The 20,620-nt window shown below is 48.8% G+C and overlaps 1 protein-coding gene across 5 annotated transcripts in view; it reads right to left on the bottom strand.

Moving 5' to 3' along the window:
• PLEKHM1 (pleckstrin homology and RUN domain containing M1) overlaps positions 1–20,620 on the bottom strand; it is a 48,098-nt gene that overhangs the window by 26,378 nt on the left and 1,100 nt on the right. For 4 of the 5 annotated variants that reach the window (XM_053892488.1, XM_053892489.1, XM_053892487.1 and 1 more), the window contains exons 2-6: positions 19,033–19,215; positions 15,533–15,621; positions 11,788–12,035; positions 9,427–10,053; positions 1,860–2,271 (exon numbers count right to left, since the gene is read on the bottom strand). In XM_053892488.1, coding sequence (XP_053748463.1) covers positions 1,860–2,271; positions 9,427–10,053; positions 11,788–12,035; positions 15,533–15,580 — 1,335 coding nt within the window. In that variant the 5' untranslated portion in view covers positions 15,581–15,621; positions 19,033–19,215. The remainder of the gene's footprint in view (positions 1–1,859; positions 2,272–9,426; positions 10,054–11,787; positions 12,036–15,532; positions 15,622–19,032; positions 19,216–20,620) is intronic. The other variant, XM_053892486.1, reaches the window with a different exon arrangement.

Here is a 20,620-nt window from a genome sequence, read left to right as displayed (position 1 = left end):
TCAAAAATATACCCACACAAAAACTTGTACATGAATGTTCACTGCTGTGTTATTTATATTAGCCAAAAAAATGGGGGAATAAAACAAAAGTCTATCAACGGATGAAGGACAAAATAAAATGTGACGGATTCATACAAAGGAATCTACAATGAATTATTACTCCCTGAAGCACAGATCAGGCTCCGAAAACGACGAATCCCGAAAACAGTATGTTAATTGGAAGAAGCCAGTCACCAAAGGCTGCATATTACATGATTCCATTTATGTGAAATGTCCAGAATAGCAAATCTATAGACAAAGGAAATAAGTGGTTGCCAGGGAATGAGAGGAGTGAGGCCGGAGGAGGAGGATGGGGCGTCACTGCTAATGGTAAGGGATTTCTTTTCTTTTCTTTTTTAAATGTTTTTATTTATTTTTTGAGAGAGATAGAGACAAAGCATCAGCAGGGGAGGAGCAGAGAGAGAGGGAGTCTGAAGCATGCTCCAGGCTCTGAGCTGTCAGCACAGAGCCTGACACGGGGCTCGAACTTGTGAACCACAGATCATGACCTGAGCTGAAGTCAGACACTCAAACGACTGAGCCACCCAGGCGTCCCAAGGGATTTCTTTTATGGGGGATGAAAATATTTTCAAATTCGATTGTAGTGATGGCTGCACAACCTTGTGAATATACGAAAAAAAAATGGAATTATACACTTTAATTAGGTGAATTGTATGGTATATGAGTTATATCTCAATAAAGCTATTTAAAAGCGCGCGCGCGCGTGTGTGTGTGTGTGTGTGTGCGCGCGCATGCACGCGTGTCCTAGTCTATTTCACGGCCTTGGCCCCATCCTGAGTTACAGGATCTGGAAGCTACCGGATGAGAGATACGCACGGATGGAGCTGAAAAAGCAAGACTATATCCTAACGTGACCCCAGACAGCAGCTGGGATAAACCTGGGGTTCTGTATGTCCACGTGCACACGTGCATACAACTTCCTACCCTGGCTATTCATGACTCAAGAACAAATGTGAAATGGCAAAGAGCTCAGGTCTACAGCTTTGACAACCGCTTCACTGGGCCGATAGTTCTCAAGCCTCTGACCCATGGCTCTGTGCAGGAGATTCCCAGGGCTGGCTTCCCTCGGGGTTATCAACAAAGGAGACTGGCCCATTCTAGAGCTGCACTGCCCAACAGAAATAGAATTCCAGCCACATGTATCATTTTAAATGTTCTACTAGCCACGTTTTTAAAATGTAAAAAGAAACACGTGTAATTAACTTTTATATTTAACCCAATATCAACAATATTTTCATTGTAACACGTAATCGAGAAATGATTGAGATATTTCACCTTCTTTTTTTTTTTCAGACTAAGCCTTCAAGATCCAGTGTTTATTTTACATAGCTCATCTCAGTTTGGACTAACCACATTTTAAACGCTCATTCAACAGCCACGTGTGGCTAGTGGTTACCATATTGGATGGTGCAGTTCGAATCTGGCTCATACTGCAAGATGAGTATTCTCAAAGTCTGGTATTTGAGAAAATCTGAATTTAATAATAACAAGAGCTGAGGAGGAAACCAAGGCTCAGTGAGGCAAAGTGCCTTGCCCGAGGCCTTGAGCTGATAAGTGGCAGTGGTTATGCGCAGGGTCTATGATCAGATGAGAATTATCTTCTCTACGGGGTCAATGTGAGAGGACAAGAGAGACCCATGGGAAGGGACTGGCACTGTGCCTGGCTCACGTCCACCGTGACAGATATGAGGGGCTAGTGGAGACAAGGCAGAGACCACTCGGGGTGGCTAGCTGGGGAGACCCTGCACCAGCTGAGACATTTCCCCAAGACCTCTCCCCGAAAAGCTTGTATCACTCACCGGGCTGGTGGGTGAGGACACCCCGAGGCTCCGTGTAGCTCCGTCATCCTCCAGAGACTTCTGCTGGCCACTCCCCGGGCTGACTGCTCTGGCCGCCGCCTCTCTCACGGGACTGGAAGGCCTCTGGTCTAAAATGCTCACCGAGGGGACAGCTTTGGCAGTGCCCAACTGCAGCAAGCCCAGGGTGTCAGGTGCCTGGGGAGGCGGCTCCTGCTTGCGGTCCCCATCTTGAGTCCCAGAGGATGCTTGGGGCGGGAGGGGCTCTGCGGGCACATCAAAAGGGACGCTGGCCTCCAGGCCGGGGAGGGGGAGTGAGGCCCGCCCCGTGGGAATCTCCATTTCTCCACTCAGTCCGCTCAGTCCGTTGGTTGGCACAGAGTTTACCTGGGCTTTGCTGAATTCCGACAATACCCTAGAAGTTTTTAAACAGAGAAACCTGTGTGACAAGCTGTCAGCTAGAATGCCCAAGGCTATTGGGACAGCGGGAAGAAGGCAAAACTGCTGTCTGGGGATTTCAAAAACAAAACATCCTCGTCATCCACCCACCGTGCTCCTCTGCTTACACACAAGCCTTCCTCTGACACTCCTCACAAAGTTTCTCCCCAGCTGGGACTGAGGTAGAGTGGGCGGCCAAGGGAATTGCGGGGCCCGGGATCTCCGGTGCAAGCGCTGGTCCACCAGAGCTGGGCCGTATGTGGGGTCCCAGATGCCTCCTGTTCCCAGGACCTGCTGCCGGAGATCAGTGTACACGGGGTGCAGGAGTGTGCACGCAAGTATACATGGGGTGTGCACCTGCTCACTCTTCCAATGGTACTGGCTCTTCTTGCCCTTCAGTGGTGCTTCAGGGACTACGGGGAGCCAGTGTTACTGTCTTTATGTACACACGCACACGCACGCACATGAAAACTACTCTGGGCCTTCTAAAACGTGCACTGGCTAGTGGCTGCTCCCCTTCTCCTGAGGCTTCTGAGAATCCACATTCTGTTTCTGAACTAGAACTATTGGCTGTCTCCTCCTTTGTTTATGAACCAATAGAGTATGTCACGGGCGAATACAGATTCATACAACAACAAAGCTATCCGGGGCCCAAGAGATTGCCCATATCTGCCCTAATGGTTTAGACTGAGTCAGAAGACATGCCAAACTCCCCTTAATGTGGGCTCATTTCCATAAGGATTTTAGAACTCAAGTTTTTACCTTAATGTCTTCTGGCTGAGCTGTGTGCTCTTATCTACATCATAACCCCAAACAACATTTCAAGACATGCTAGTCAAACATTGGCGAACAACCCATACATTTATGGGCAACTGATTTACAGCCCAAGACATTTCAGTGGGGAAAGAATAGTCTGTTCAACAAATGGTGCTGGGATAAGCGAACAGTCCCATGCAAAAGAAGAAAGTTGGACCCCTACCTCACACCATATAAAAAATGAACTCAAAATGGATCAAAGACCTAAAAGTAAGAGCTAAAACTATAAAACTCTTAGAAGGAAACAGGTATAAATCTTCGGATCAGGCAATGGTTTCTTATATGACAGCCAACAAATAAGTAAACAATAAAAAATAGGTACGCTGGACTTTATCAACACTAAAAGCTTTTGTGCTTCAAAAGGATACTATCAAGAAAGTAAAAAGACAACCCGTAGAACAGGAAAAAAATCTGCATATCTTATATCCAAGTATTATCATATATCTGATAAGGGTCTAGTATCCAGAATATAGAGAGCTCTTACAATTCAATAATATTAGAACAAATAACCTGACTGAAAAATGGGCAAAGGTTTACAGAGACATTTCTCTAAAGGTATACAAAGGAAAAGTACATGAAAAGATGCTCAATATCATTAGACGGTAGTGAAATACAAATCAAAACCATAATAAGATACTACTTTATGCCTACCAAGATGCCTATAACAAAAAAGACAGAGGGGCACCTGGGTGGTTCAATCAGTTAAGCATCCGACTTCGGCTCAGGTCATGATCTCACGGTTTGTGGGTTCGAGCCCCGTGTCGGGCTCTGTGCCGACAGCTCGGAGCCTGGAGACTGCTTCAGATTCTGTGTCTCCCTCTCTTTCTGCCTCTCCCCAACTCATGCTCTGTCTCTCTCTCTCTGTCTCTCTCTAAAATAATAAACATTAAAAAATTTAAAAAAATTAAAAAGACAGAGAATAACAAGTGTTGGCAAAGGTGTAGAGAAAATGGAACTCCTACATGCTGCTGGCGGAAATGTGAAATGGTGCAGCCTCTGTGGAGAACAGTTTGGTAGTTCCTTAAAAGTTAAACATAGAGTTACCATATGAGTCAGCAATCCAACTCACGGGTATATACCCAAGAGAATTAAAAGACAATGTCTGCACAAAAACCTGTACATGAGTGTTCACAGCAATATTATTCATAGTAGCCAAAAAGTAGGAATAGAACGAATGTCCACTAACTGAAAAGATAAAACAAATTGTGGTGTATTCACACAATGGAATATTATTCAGCCATGACCCATGCTACAACACGGATGAACCTTGAAAACCTACTAAGTGAAGGAAGGAGGTCACAAAAAGCCACATAGTGTATGATTCCATTGGTATTAAATGTCCAGAATAGGTAAATCCATAGCTAGTGGGTAAGGGGTTTCCTTAAAGGGTGATGGAAGTGTTCTCGAATGACATCATAGTGATATGGTACGACCTTGTGAATATACCTAAAGGCCACTGAATTGGACACTTCAAAATGGTGACTTTTATGGTATGTGAATTCTATCTCAACAAACAAGTGGGTGGAAGGTGTCACTGTGTTGTCCGAACAGTCACGGGGGGTGGGGGGCAGGCGGGTGCTGATTCTTGCTCTCGGCCCCACTCTAAAAACAGACCGATGAGAACCCAAGAGTGTGGTTTGCAGTGTCAGGCACTGAGGCGCTAATAGGTTCTGGAAACAGAGGGGTAGTTTCCGCAGCTAGAGAAGGAGGGACATTTAAAAAGCGACTGCAGGGGCGCCTGGGTGGCTCAGTCAGTCAAGCGTCCGACTTCAGCTCAGGCCATGAACTCGTGGTTCGTGAGTTCAAACCCTGCGTCGGGCTCCGTGCTGACAGCTCAGAGCCTGGAGCCTGCTTCGGGTTCTGTGTCTCCCTCTCTCTCTGCCCCTCCCCTGTCCGCGCTCTGTCTCTCTCTCAAAAAGAAATAAACAATAAAAAACATTTAAAAAGTCAAAAACCAAAAACCAACTGCATGTGTCCAAACCGCTGTGACAGAACGGAGCCCCTTTCTGAAATGAACTAGGGAGGCAGACTTTTGACAAATGTCCCCTGTGAGGTTCCAGCTCTTCATGGAGTCCCAAGAGGTGGTACAGTGACTAAGAGCCGGGCTCTTGGTTGGCTTTGGTTGGCACACTGCTGTGGCCCCACGATAGGTTCCTAAAGTTCACGGACTTCATTCCTTTACCCGTATAACCGGCATGGTAACAGCACCCGCCTATGACTGTGTTCAAGGCTGAATGAGATCATATAGGTAAAATGCTTATAGAGTGTCTGGCACAAAGTAAGTACTCAATAAACATTAACCTCAGTTTGTCACTGGTTGTTCTTATCGCCACTGGTAAGACTGCTTAGCCTCTACACACATGGCTATAAAAATGTAAGGAAAGAGAATTACGGAAATATTCACCAGCATTACCGAAATGGTTACCAATTATAAATGAACCCTCATCTGTAAGACACATTTTAATGATGGAGTGGACTGGGTGTGGGAATAAAGAAACACCACCCGACAGCAAGAAGCTTGTGTGATAAATTAGAGTTTCCACCAAATCAACACCACGGTCAAGATGAAATCAAGTTCACAAGAGTCTCACCAGGATCAGAGCTGGTCGGCAGGACCCAGAGAGAATAAGAGACATGCACATCAAGTGGGAAAAAGTGCGAGAGATGAGGTTTTGAAGGAAAAGTGAAAGAAAGAGAATTTTCAAAACTTTTGAAGAAAACACAACATAGGGCTGAAACGCTCCGGTCCTTCCACTTCTGTCCAGCTCAGGGCAGCGTTTTTCAAAAACTGCCTGTTCAAAAATTCTAGCAGTTTGTGCTTTCATTTAGAAGACAGTCTGAAAACATATACGTATTATATACATACGTATATTGTGCGTACACAGAGGCGTAGGTGTGGAATAAAAGCATGGGCTGGAGAATCGGCATGACCACCCCATAAAGTGCCCCCCGCCAAGCGATTCTGAGCCTGCGCTTTTCCTGAGCACGTGGACTAGCGTGTTGGGGTCCACGGCACCACCTGGCGGTCAGGGGTGCTCATGAAAGTACAGGAGGGGGCTGCATGTGCAAAGAATCATTTCCCCCAAGAGAAGGCCTCATGATAACGACCTCTGACAAATATCATCAAGCACAGATCTGCAGCTGTGTATACACAGACAAGTAGCGCGAGAACTGACATCACGGGGACCCCCAGTAGTAAAATGATAATGACACCACCTATGGAGCACTCACCCTGTGATTGGCACTGCTCTAAGCGCTTTGCATACCTTAACTCACTTCCTAGCATTCTTATCCCCATTTTGCAGACGAGGACATCAAGATCAGAAAGGTTGCGTAACTTGCCCGGGGTCGCAAAGCTGGTTAATGGAAGACTCCAGCAGTCTGGCTCCTGAGCCCACACTCCTAACCACCGGCCCCTAGCTGCGCTTCTCAGCGATCAGTGTAATTCAGACCCAACCGACACAAAAGAAGCTATTCAGGCCATCAATCCTCTATTCACAAAGCAAACTGCAGTTTGGTTTCCAGAAAACATTAAGTTAATACATTTCATTGGAATGTTACATCTTTTGTACTTTATGTTTAACTTGTAGATGATTTTAAAAAACTTTTTTTAACATTTATTTTGATAGAACGCCTGTTCTCTCTCTCTCTCTCAAAATAAATAAACTTTAAAAAATCCACGAAAACAACTATTTACGTAATATGACAAAAATAAGCGAACTCTTAACTGCTGATGTGACTCTTCACCCTCAGACACACCCTCTAAGAGCTGGTGTGTGTGGATGTGCGAAGATAACTTCAAGCCCGGCACTCAGAGTGATGGTGCTGGATGTGTGTTTGTGCATCTGTGCGCTCTGTGTTTGCTGGTTCCGCACACCACTGCCCCGCGCTGGTCTGTACATCCTGACCCTCTTCCCTTGACTTCTCCCACAATGCCCAGGATGACGCTTCCCACAGAGGGTGGACGGTCACTGATTCAACGGCCTTAAGCTGGAATTTTCCAATCACAAGACTCGCGAAAGATAAAAGCAGGGCACATGACAAACAGAGGGCCGGCGGGCTGGCCTGTGGGAGGAGGAGACACAAGGAAGGGTTCAGACAGGTGAATGAACTTAAGTCACGCCATCGGCCCAGCCGATAGAGCGGGGATTGCTCCCTTCCAGGATGTTCTACCTAAATTCTTGTTTGATGTTTGAAAGTTCTAGCTAATGTGCTCTGTTGCTCAGAAGCTGCTTCAGCCGTAATTCGCCCCCAGGCATCTGATCTGATTCTCAGCCAGCTCTATGAGGGAGCCTCCACTTTACAGATGAAGAAACAACCTCACAGAGCCAACGCTTGGCCTGCCGTTACTGGACTTGTGACTGGTAGAACAGGGCTTGAGGCTGGATCCTGCTACAAGCCAGTCCGTACCGGCACCCAACCTGGTGTTCTTCCCACAGCAGCTGGGAAACCTGTAAAGCCTTGAATGAACCAAGAAGGTAGGGGCACACAGGAGTAGAAAAGAAGATCCTAGACACTGGCTGAGGGAACATGGGTCTGGTTGAAGGAAGCACTTAACAAAAATTTACCATTTTCGGGGCGCCTGGGTGGCTCAGTCAGTTAAGCGTCCGACTCTTGATTTTAGCTCGGGTCATGATCTCACAGTTCCTGGGATCAAGCTCTGTATCACGCTCTGCACTGACAGCGAGGGGCCTGCTTGGGATTCTCTCTCTCTCCCCCCGCCTCTCTCTCTGCCCTTCCCCCACTCATGCTCGCTTGCTGTCTCTCTCTCTCTCTCAAAACAAGTAAATAAACTTGAAAAAAAAGTTGATCATGTTCTACCTATTAGATGAGCAAATATCCAAAAGTTTGATAATACCTTCTGCCTACAAGGCCGAGGGGGCACAGGTACATTCCTGACAGAGTGTAAACAGGCGATTATCTATGAAAATTGTAGATTCATTTATCCTTTGCCTCAGCAATTCTGTTTCTGGGACTTTACTGAACAGAGATAGTTGCATAGAATTCAAAGATCACATACACACGGTTATTTATAGAAAGAGTGAACTCCAGTGTCCAGTAAATACAGGGCTGGTCAAATAAACTAAGGTACATTCATACAATGGAAACACATGCCACAGGGGGGAAAAAAAAAACTGAAGAAACTGATACGAAGCTCCAAAACAAAAATTCTGATCTCTTCTAAGACAAGGTATCAAACAGTATATTTATAATAGCTTTGTGGGGATGGGGCAGAGATAAGAAATAGACATTTAAAAAGTCTATCTATTCCTATCTGTTAGATGCATTTAGAAACATCAGAAAAAGACATGTAAAGGGGGTGCCTGGGTGGCTCGGTCAGTTAAATGTCTGACTTCAGCCTAGCTCATGATCTCACGGTTCGTGAGTTCGAGCCCCACGTTGGGCTCTCTGCTGTCAGCACAGAATCTGCTTCAGATCCTCTGTCCCCCTTTCTCACTGCCCCTCCCCTGCTCATTCTCTCTCTCAAAAATAAATAAATAAACTTTAAAGAAAAGAAAAAGAAAGATGTAAGGAATTAATAATTATGGTTACAAAGGTGGAGAAGACGTTTCACTGTAGGTAGACTTTTTTTTCTTACCATAAAAATAAATCTATTAAAAAATGAGTGTTTAAAAAGGGCCTGAACGAAGAAGGCTCTGCTGGGGTGAGCATGGTACAACATAGAGAGATGGTGACTCACTACCTTGTACACCTGAGACTAATATAACACCGTGTGTCAACAATACTCAAATAGAAAAAAGTTCTTTTAAAGAGACAGCTCTGCCCAGCGTCCCTTCTCTAGTCAAGTTCATTGCTCCCTGTGCTCTTCCTCCACTCACTCGCTTGGCCCCTTTTGTGCACCACCTCCTCCAGGCCTCATTCAGGGTCTGTGTCCTTCAGAGGCCTTCTGGGAGGTCGCAGCGGAGCACCCAGACGCGCTGGGCTTCACTGCGTCTTTTGGAAGTTGTATATCTAACTCCGAACCGTTGGTTTCCGCCCTAGAGGCAATAATATTTTACACGAAGCCTCAGAGAAATTAGGTAACTGGTCGAAGATCAGCCAGGGGCAGAGCTGGAGCCTGATTCAGCTCTGAGCCCTCCCTGAATCCATTCTCCTCGCTGCCCCATGTTGCCTCCAGTTACAAGTCCCGGCAACTCCAGTCCCTGAGGAAGAGCCACGATCCCCTTTTCCTTTATGCCCTTAGAGAGGTCAATGCTCAGTGACAGGCAATCACATGCTATAGGGAGGGAGAGAAAGAGGAAGAGGAGAAGGAAGGAAGGCAGGGGGAGGAGAGGAGTGGGGGAAGGACACTCACTCTTGCAGAGACGGGTCTGAATCATCGGCATTTGCTGTCCCCAGGTCGGAGTCGTAGGACATGGGCTCCTCGGAACGGTCTGGACTCTTGGAGCCATTCTCTTGGAGTAGGCAGCTATCAGAGTTTAGGCTGCAAGACAGCTGGGATGAACCGGCGGTGTCCAGGCTGAGGGAGGAGGCCGTGAGCTTCCGGTTCCGTCGGATCTTATGGCCTGAGTGCTGGACTTCGATGTCCTCCGAGCCTGAGGAATGGGAAATTGAATCCAGAGACTCTTTCCGCTGTAGTTCTGTCCCAGAGGTGGTGAGGGGGTCGAGCTCAGAGAGCGGGCAAAGCCCAGAGAGAGCCAGCGGGGTGAGCGTCCACTCGTTTAAGATGGCGGACTTGTAGGAGAGCTCGAAGGATAAGGACGTCAGTCCCTGCAGGAAGCTGAGGAGGAACTCGCCCTCCTCGGCGTCTCGAAGCAGGGCTGTGGGCTGATAGTACTCGCACAGGCGGGCGGGCTCCTGGAGGAGCAGCTTCAGGTAGCACTCCATCAGGCCGTCATTGAGGGCCAGCCTCAGCCAGGCCCGGCAGCGGCCCACGTCCGTGCTGACAAAGATCAGGTGCTCCAATTCCGAGACGATGTGCCTGGGGGTGGAGAGGACAGGCTTGTTTCAAGAAGTGAGTTCAGATCACAGAGGATCATTTTATCCACTGGTGAGCAGGAGCCAGTAATAACGACCGCAAGTATATACAGGCTTGGGAAAATATCTCAGATAGCAGTGTTCTACAGGGAATTGAGAAATATTTAGCTACAACTCCCCACTTTTTCAAGGTTACTGTCATGCAGGATAATTGCCATTTTAGTTTCAACTCCCCAGGCGCCCTTGACATCACCTGCTCATCCGGCATACATGTGATGAGCCCCTAAGTGCCAGGTCTTTGGAGCTGTGAAGATACAGGATACAGACATGGTCCTGCCCTCAGTCCAGGTTACTACCTTTCAAGGGCACACGGAAGTGAACCCTGTTGTCAGTAGAGCTGGGATGGGGGGAAGGCAATCACTTCCAGGTTGCAGTAAGGACAATGCCTTAGGCAAGGCATTGCGGGATTAGGCATAGGGATTAGGCACAGGCAAGGCATTGAGCTGGGCCTTGAGGGATTTCAAGCCGCAAAGATGGAAGGGGAACCTCAGGCACCAAGGACTGACAGAGAAAAGGCACCAAGGGTAGGGAAGCAGCAGCTGTGTAACAGGAGTGGTGAGCACTCCCGTTACAGCACGGGGAGGAGGAGGAGTGGCTGATTGGGTTGCAAAGTCAGGTGATGCAGGGTCTTGAGCATCCAACCGGTGAGGCAAGGTGGGGCAAGGGTCCCCACACCTGGCTGTGCGTCAGAATCACCTGGGAACCTGGTCAGGATACAGATTCCGGGGCCCCAACGAAGTGAAGGGAACTCCAGGCTAGCACTGGGGAGCCTGAGAGTTTTTACACCGGGAAATGACTTGACCGCAGTCGCGCAGACTTCTGGGTGGGCTGCTCGGGATAAGATCATGTACCCAACTCAGTTCCCGAACCCTTGGTCTGATGTAAATGCCCTTCCTCTGACCATCACAGTGCCCTGAGCACGTCTCGCCCATAGGAGTGCGTGCTCCACAGGGCTCAGGGAATGAGCTCGGGTTAGCTTAAGCTCAGTAAATGTTGACCAGCTGCCTGACCTAAGGACAGACACAATGAGATAAGGGGGACAATCAGAAAGCCACTGCCACCTAGGAGTGAGGTAAGAACCTGAGATAGGGCGGTGGCAGTCAGCATGAAAAGGAAGATACAGACTGACAAGGCACCTTCAGGCTGAAGGTGGCATTTAATAGCCCTTAGAGGCAACGTGCCAGCAGCTGCTTGCTCCAAAGCCCAGGCAGTTAGGGCCAGGGCCGCAGAGGCAAACGTCCCAGGGTGGATATTCAGATGATCTGGATTCCACGTCTTTAAAAAATGCCATAGCCTGTTAGGATATAATACTTAGCATAGAGATGTTCAAACATTCCAAGGCAGGGTCAGCAAACCTCTTCTGTTAAGGGCCACTTAGTAAAGATTTTAGGCTTTGCAGGCCACACATTCTCTGTTCCAACTACCCAACTTTGCCACGGTGTGGCAAAAAGGCGGCTCCTGCTAAAGGCGACCAGCCAGGGGCCTGAGCAGCCCCAGGCCATTGCCTGTGCGCTGAGGGGCTCTTGAGGCTTGGTCTAACAATAACCCCTATCTCACCCATCTCCATTCTAGAACACAGAGCATCTCTGCTGCTTTCCCATATAGCTGTAGAGGGAGAGCCCAGGGTCACCCACACTGAAGCTCCTCCCCAAAGCAAAGCCTCCCCTGCTGATCTCACTTGTGGGTGACAGCTTTCAGGAGGGGCCAGAAGACAGGCTGAGGCAGAGGCTTCTGGTGGGCGCTCTTCTTCCTTTTCCCTCCGGCCTCGGCTCGGATGTGCTTGGCATGCAGGCCGTGGATAAATACGGCCTCCAGGGCACTGCACATGGTGTTGGCATCTCCGTCTTCGCTAGTGACCACTGTGTCCGAGGACACGTACTGCTTCTGCAACGCCTTCACAGATCCCACTAGCTTCTTCTTGATGACCTAGTCGGTGTCAGACATAACACAGGCCTTTAGAAGATCCTGCGGTGACCCCTGGAAGGTAAGTGCTTATCACCAAATACACGCACACCCACACACGTGCTCACGTCTACCTGTGGGTGTGTATACAGCAAAACTAGCACAAGCTAATCATAGAAAACAAAGATGGGCGCCTGGGTGGCTCAGTCGGTTGAGCGTCCGACTTCGGCTCAGGTCGTGATCTCACGGTTCATGGGTTCGAGCCCCACGTCGGGCTCTGTGCTGCCAGCTCAGAGCCTGGAGCCTGCTTTGGATTCTGTGCCTCCCTCTCTCTCTGCCCCTCCCCCACTTGCACACGCACGCACGCTCTCTCTTTCTCTCAAAAATAAATAAACGTTGGAAAAAATTTTAAAAAAAGAAAGAAAACAGAGACAAAGCATAGAGGAGAAAAGGAAAATTACGTACTTATACCACCCAGAGATAGTTATTTTTTTGCAAAGATATTTGTATATTTTTCTTTTGTTTTGCTTTTTAAACCGAACTTCAGTGATTTGATAGCCATAGAAATCTTGTGTTTAAATACCGGCTCCATCATAGTTACAGGTGTGGGAGCCTGGGTGATCCATCTAGGGCAGGGGTGAAGCTTTCCACCTTGTTTAGGGGTCTACGATTCCATGAAGAGGCAACAAGTGCCACTTTAGAACCATAAAAACACCAAGAAAACAGGAGCATGGTCCACATTAAGAAAGATCGTAGGGGGGCGCCTGGGTGGCGCAGTCGGTTAAGCGTCCGACTTCAGCCAGGTCACGATCTCGCGGTCTGTGAGTTCGAGCCCCGCGTCGGGCTCTGGGCTGATGCCTCGGAGCCTGGAGCCTGTTTCCGATTCTGTGTCTCCCTCTCTCTCTGCCCCTCCCCCGTTCATGCTCTGTCTCTCTCTGTCCCAAAAATAAATAAAAAACGTTGAAAAAAAAAATTCAAAAAAAAAAAAAGATCCTAGGGGCACCTGGGCGGCTCAGTCAGTTAAGCATCTGACTCTTGATTTCAGCTCAGGTCATGATCTCACGGTTTTTGAGTTTGAGCTCCGTATCTGGCTCTGTGTTGACAGTGTGGAGCCTGCTTGAGATTCTCTCTCTCTCCCTCTCTCTCTCTCTCCCTCTCTCTGCCCCTCCTCTGCTCATGCCCACTCTCCCTTTCAAAATAAATAAAATAAACGTTATTTATTTAAAAATATCTTTTTAACGTTTATTTTTGAGAGAGAGAGAGAGAGAGAGAGAGAGACAAAGTATGAGGAGGGGGGAGGGGCAGAGAGAGAGGAAGACACAGAATCCGAAGCAGGCTCCAGGCTCTGAGCTGTCAGCACAGAGCCTGATGCAGGGCTCGAACCCACGAGCCGTGAGATCATGACCTGAGCTGAAATAGGACGCTTAACTGACTGAGCCACCCAGGCGCCCCTAAAATAAAGAAATAAACTTTAAAAAGAAAGAAAGAAAAAAGGAAAGATCCTTGACCTGGCAGTCAGAGGCAGATGTTAGTCTCAGCTCTGTTGGTCAACAGCTGGGTCACTACAGACATTTCACTTAACCTCACTGAGCTTAATTTCCTCATCTGTTAAACGGAACGAATACTTCCTGACCTACAGCACAGGAGTTGGGGGGCGGGGGGATTACTCTGAGGGCAGGACTTGCTTTTTTTTTTCATTCTTGCATCCTCAACACTTGGCTTGGTTCCTGACACATGTAAGTATTCCGTTAAGGTCTGTTACATAAATTAATTATAAAATACATATATGAAAAATCCTTTGGAAAGATAAAGACAGTTCTGTCATAGTATAAGCATGTCAAAATTACCTATGTGTTTTGGAAAAGGATTGGGAGGGAATACAGAAAACCTGGTTTGAACTGTTAGCTGATAGGATTATGGATAAATATTTTACTGTTTTATTTTTATCTTAGCCCAAACAGTTCATGTTAATGTTCTTTGAAAAGTCGAATGTTCTTTTTTTCTTTAAAAAAAAAATTTTTTTTTTTAAATGTTTATGTATTTTTGAGACAGAGAGAGACAGAGCATGAACGGGGGAGGGTCAGAGAGAGAGGGAGACACAGAACCCGAAGCAGGCTCCAGGCTCTGAGCTGTCAGCACAGAGCCCGACGCGGGGCTCGAACTCACGGACTGTGAGATCATGACCTGAGACGAAGTCGGACGCTCAACCGACTGAGCCACCCAGGCACCCCTGTTTTTTTTTTTTTTCTTTATAACAGCTTTAATGAGACACAATTTACATTGCCTAAAATTCACTCATTTAAACTATACAGTTCAGTGATTTTTGGTATGTTCACAGAATAGTGAAACTACAGCCACTACCTAATTTTAGGACATTTTCATTGTCTCAAAAAGGAACACTGTGCCCATGAGCAGTCACTCCTCTCTAGTCCCCTCTCCCTCAACCCCTAGCAACTACTAATCTACTTTCTGTCTTTATGGATTTGCCAATTCTGGACATTTTGTGTAAATGAAGTCATACAGTATGCAGTCTTTTGATGTTAGACATCTTTTCATATGACTTATGGGTCATATACTTCTTTTATTGTTTGCTTATTTGACTGGAGAGAGAGAGAGAGAGAGAGAGAGAGAGAGAGAGAGAGAGAGGGGCAAAGAGAGAGGAGGACAGAGGATTCAAAGTGGGCTAGGGAGTGACAGCAGCAAACTCCCAAATCGTGAGATCATGACCTGAGCCAAATGGACGCTCAACCGTCTGAGGCACCCAGGCCACCCTAATGCCCTCTTTTCTTTTTTCTTTTTTTTAATGTTTATTTATTTTTGAGAGACAGAGAGAGACAGCATGGGAGGGAGAGGGCAGAGAGAGAGAGGGAGACCCAGAATATGAAGCAGCCTCCAGGCACTGAGCTGGCAGCACAGAGCCCGATGCGGGGCTCCAGCCCATGAGCCGTGAGATCATGACCTGAGCCGAAGTCGGATGCTCAACCGACTGAGCCACCCAGCTGCCCCTTCTTTTAATGTTTACTTATTTTTGAGAGAGAGAGAGAGAGAGAGAGAGAGAGAGGGAGGGAGAGAGAGAGAGAGAATGTGCATACATGTATGTGCCTGTGGGGGAGGGGGCAGAGACAGAGCGGACCGAGGATCCAAAGCAGGCTCTGCTCTGACAGCAGAGAGCCCAATGCAGGGCTTGACCTCACAAACTGCAAGACCATGAGCCGCTTACGATCATGACGCTTAACCGTGTGAGCCACCCAGGCGCCCCATATGTATGACTTCCTTTGAGAAATCCTTGGTCTTCAGGCAGCCCCTATTAAAATCCGTTGTTTTTTATCAATTCCCATTCTATCACCAATAAGATGTTCTAGAAAGGGCAGGGTCTCCTCAGAGCCTGCTTCTGCTATAACTCTTTCTCAGCCCGAAGCCTCGCTTTCCAGACAGTACTCATTCATTTCAAAGTGAGGAAGACCAATGACATGGCTGTCCCGTGCCCCCTTCCCCACCCTTGAGCCTCTCCGACTGCCTACCGGGATGGCAGCCCGGGGGTCCAGTCCATTCTCCACCACCGAGAGCATTTCCGCTCACACTGCAGCTCCCTCGGAGAATCACATGACACCTGCAGAGACAGACGGCGCGGCCAGATGAGCAGGTTCCAGCTCACCACCCCCAGCCAATTCTCCCCCTCCCCCCAGCAGGCAGCGGGTCAGCCCATCTTCCTCAAACTGCAATGCAAAGGCCTCTGAAGTCAAAAGTAAAAGCCAAGAGTGGATTTTAAGGAAGGAAACGAGGGAAGAGAAGAAATGTGAGGGCTCGAATCTCAGGAGGTGGGGAATCCTATGTGCCGTGGGTGGGTCCACCCTAATCAGGGCATGGAGAGGCCTCTGTATGCCACACCAAACGCTGGCACAAAAAAGCAGGCAATGAGGGGCCGATTTGGATACAGAACTAAGGGTGCGAGGGGGATGCTGCCGCTGGAGGTGCCAAGAGCCCACGTGGACCAGGAAGCAGGGGCTCACAATTCACATTCGGAGCCTCTGACTCCTGTGCCAGCCCGATGTCTGCCAGCTCGGCAGGGACAAGCACAACTGAAGGAAGTTTCCAAAGGGAGGGCCTCTTGCTACATAGCTGCTTCCCCTCCAGGCACGAGGGTCCAGCTGGAGCAGCACAGGGACACGCCTAAAGGGAAACAACACGGGTTCGAATCTCGATTTGCCACTAACCACTTAGGCATGCTAGGTGGGGCACCACGGCAGACGTCTCAAACGGAGGTTATGAATGTGGAAAACGCCCAGCACAGTGCCTGACGGTACTGAGGATAAATGGTATCTATTACCCCGGTTGGATGTGGCCAAGCCTTATAGGCAAAGGCCACTGTCTGAATGAGTCCGCTCAACTACCTGAAGTCAGTACACAGGTAAATCCCTCAGGGCACTGGCTTCCCCCCCACCCCCCCGGGGGTGGCTTAGGTGGGGGGGGGGGGGGCCTCAACCTGAGCCTCGGGGGGTGGCTGTTGGCTCGCCTGGACCGCCCCAGCCACTTGGACGGACCAGGATTGGGCAGGCACATTCCCATCTAAACAGATCTCTAGTGACCACGCTGCCGAGCATGGAGGGACACCAAAAAATAGGTCATCGCTGTCTCTGTTCTCAAAAACCTATGGCCCAAAGAAGTTATCAAATGGAGGCATGATGAATGGATTTTGTACTGTTTACACACATTGCTTCATTCATTCCTTGTAACCACCCTAGGCGAGCTCTTTTATTATCCAGATAAATCAAAGCTGACCCAGGTCAGGGAACTTCCCAAGATCCCAGGGCTGATCAGTGGCGGGCTCTACCACCTTCGGCCAGGATGACGTCCAGCCTTCTGGAAGAGGCGGGTGTGAGCTAGGGCTAAGGGGTGGCTGGGGAGGGGGCAGGGAAGTCTTGGGAGGAGGGCTCTCCAGCTGGGGGCCCAGGTGGCGGGATGCAAGGGAGCATCAGGGTTGAGTCTGGCAGGAAAGGTTTACAGGCGAACAGTGAGGCATGGAGAACGGCAGGGTGGCCCTAAATGATGAAAGACGCTCTGATTCAAGCCCTGGCCTCTGGATCCGGCAGAGGGTGAACAGGACCCAGCGCCGACCTTCCTAAGTAAGGACATGCAAAGGCAGATAGGTGTGTGGAGGACGGCCCCCACGAAACCAGCTCTGGTCAGCGCACAACAGACTGACAGGAGGAACACTAGCCCCTGGCCACAGCCCATCAGACTGTCTCTCCCTCCACCACTTTCCCAGCTCCTACCCACTGGGAATCCTCAGGACCCTTCGCTGGAGACCAGCTCCATGCTCTGGCCACCAGGGCACCGGGAGAAGGGGACACACTATAGAGTCGGTCCTGAAACCGTGCCTGATCCTAGAGGCCGGGTTTCTTCAAGGCTACCCTACGCAGCCCTGCAGGCCAAGTTCAGGCTCGCTGGCTTTGAGACCCTGGCATCCAATCCCCTCTGGCAATTCCGGGGGCCTGCCCTTCTAGACAGAGCCTCAAGCCCTAAAACTGCCCTTCCCTCAGCCGGCCTCAAGGCTTGGGCCTCAGCAATCTGAAGAGGAAGACCATTGAGGCCTCATCAACTAATTCACTGAATATAATATTCACTGGAGGGAGGGAGGCTTATCATTAAGTGGGTGCTCTGGCCAAGTCAGGGTCTGCTGAAAAAACAAAGTAAACTGACACTGAGGTCAGAGCAGGGCCAGACAAGAGACAACTGTGACCTAAAACAGTGTCAGGAACGTCACAAAAGGACAACAGTGCAGAGAAACCTAGAAGAATTGCCACTTGACAATTCACAAAACAGAACTGAGACGTGGGGGTCAGGCCAAAGTTCCGGGCACATCTTTCCTTGCAGGAAGCCAAAGCTCCCTACATAGGCCTGTCGGTTCTAGAACGCCTCAGGAAGGCAGGAAATGGCTCAGAGGCAGGACCACGACCATCTACGATGTGAGATCTCTGGGCTCTGGGTCTCCTGACTGCTAGGTCAGCACTCCAGCAGGCTCCTTGGGTGAGCCAGACCCCCATCTACCATGCTATGGGACTGGTTTCACTTTCTATCTTCAGAGCTGTCTTCACTGACACCAAGAAGCAAACGAAAGAGGGGTGGGTCTTCAGGAGACCCAGAATAAAGAGAGCAAGTAGAGAGTTCAAACATCCCTGATACAGTGGAGCAGAAAAGGTGAGTGCCGTGTGCCTTTAGGAAACTCTTAAGTCACCCTTCGTCTACCTCTGCCCCTCTGTATTGGTTCACTCTGGCACAGGATCTCATTCTCTATCCTCATTTCATTCTTTTTTTTTTTTTTTTTTTTTTTTTTTTTTTTCAACGTTTTTAATTTATTTTTGGGACAGAGAGAGACAGAGCATGAACGGGGGAGGGGCAGAGAGAGAGGGAGACACAGAATCGGAAACAGGCTCCAGGCTCCGAGCCATCAGCCCAGAGCCTGACGCGGGGCTCGAACTCACGGACCGCGAGATCGTGACCTGGCTGAAGTCGGACGCTTAACCGACTGCGCCACCCAGGCGCCCCTATCCTCATTTCATTCTTAAAACAATCCTGTGAGAGAAGGATGAGTATCCCTCATTCACAGAAGAGAAAACTGAGGCTCAGTAGAAACATGCCTCAGGTGAGGGACAGAATTTTCTCATTCCAAGCTCTGTGCCTTTCGTCAGTTCATACTGTCCCAGGTCCTTGGTTCAAAGAGTTTCAGGCAAACTTATTACTCACAGACTCTTCAGAAGCTCCACCTTATCAAAGAAGGCCTAACACTGACAAGAAACAATCTTGCCCATCAGATCTGTGGCCCCAACTAGCTGACCACAGGTCCTTTCCGTGGCAGCCAGGTTTCCGAGCTGTCCCTCCTCAAATGTTCCAACACACAGGAAGGAATCGTTGGGGTTGATTCTCTTCGTGATACTGCCTGGCCTTCTATAAACATCCAATTTCACTTCCTCCAGAGACTAAGGAAGAACGAAAAGAGGAGAAGGACTCACATGAGACTTACATTAAAAGAAGAAATGGATAACCTGGCTTCACCACTTTCGAAACACTCCGTTCATCAGTAAACAGCAACCTCTTCTTCTTAGAGACTTCCCCGCCATCCGCGACAGCCTCGTCTCTACGGCCTGACTCCGATCCTGCACCTGGCTATGCACGACAACAGGCCGGTGTTTAAGCCCTCCAGCTGCTGTACCAGGTGATGAGTCAGGGTTTTCAGCTGGAAACAAATGACAAAGTTATCTTCTGATTCAGAAAGACAGCTGATACTTCAGACATGTGAGTGCTGAGTAAACAGCACCTCCTTCTACCTGAAGAAATTTGGATTTCTAGACAAGAGCCCTGTGGGGGGTGGGATGGGTGTGTGTGGGGGGGGGGGGTGGGTAGGGCGACAAAGCAACTGAATATCAGCTGGAGGGCAAGCAACTTCTAGCTCGTGATTCCCAGTCCAAAGGCTAGTGGGTGAGGCCAGAAATGTGAGGTCTAGGAACACTGGGTATCTTTCTTTCCTCCCTCCCTCCTTCCATCCAACAACACCCATCTCTCCCATATTCTTGTCCCAGATCCTTTAAGATTCTGGCAAGGACCAAACTCTGAGTGAATGAAAGCAGGACCTTTGCCTGACTCATTCACCATTGTCTTTCTAATGCTTCAAACAGTGCACGGCACACAGTGGTGCTCACAAAATACTTGCTGAATGAACAGATGAGTAAAATAAAAAGGCTCAGACCGTTTCAGACTGTAAGAAGTTGAGGTATACAACTTCTCAGTGGTGGGGTCACTGCGGAACTCCTTCCATTACACCAAGCTGCCAACAGGCTGAAACCCTTCAGAGATCACACCTTAACGGAAGGGGATGTTGAAGGTAAAAGGACATCCGATTCTCAAAGGCGTGAGACTATAAATGCAAGCAAAGACAAGGGGTCTTCTTTGGGGTCCTTTACAATGGCTGTCAAATGGCCAATCCTTTGGAGTTTGGTCACCAGAACTTAGAGGGGATGTGCACCCCCAAATCCCAGGAGATTATAAATGTTAACCATGGAGCCTGGGTGCCTCAAGAATGTCTAGCTACTCTGAGATAACTTGACTCTCTGTGTTCATGGGTAATCAAAATGGTCAAAACTCAATGATCCAGCACCTGCAAAAAGAGGAAGCAATTCAACAGCCTCCACGGAGGCCTCGGCGTCCCCAGGATCCACTCATCTCTACTCTTCACAACATGTAACGTCACCTCTGGCACATTCGGTAGCGGGACTAATCTACAACCAGTTCTGGCCAGGAGGAGCACTGGGTGAGGGTCCTTTCTGAGCGGCAGGGCAATACACATGGACATGATTCTGTGACCACAGCCAACCCCACACAATGGAACCGCTTGAGTTTCTCCAGATCATCACCCAAAAGGAAGTGATAAGCTTCCACTGCCCCAGCTGAATGAGTAGCTCCCTCACCTTCCAGGTATTTGGATGATACCTATCATTCCAGCAGCCAACGCGAGTAATGTAATATGGATGCCAGGAATACAATCCTTAAGGACAGGTACAGGGGGCCTGACATCCAGGAAAAGCACTTGACCCACGGGAGAAGGATCTCTACTC

The sequence above is a fragment of the Panthera pardus genome, unplaced genomic scaffold, assembly GCF_024362965.1.
Source record: "Panthera pardus isolate Hobbes unplaced genomic scaffold, ASM2436296v1 HiC_scaffold_3, whole genome shotgun sequence".
NCBI classification, from domain to species: Eukaryota; Metazoa; Chordata; class Mammalia; order Carnivora; family Felidae; genus Panthera; species Panthera pardus.
Note: the sequence above shows the minus strand (reverse complement) of the source record. Positions and strands in the feature narration are given on the sequence as shown.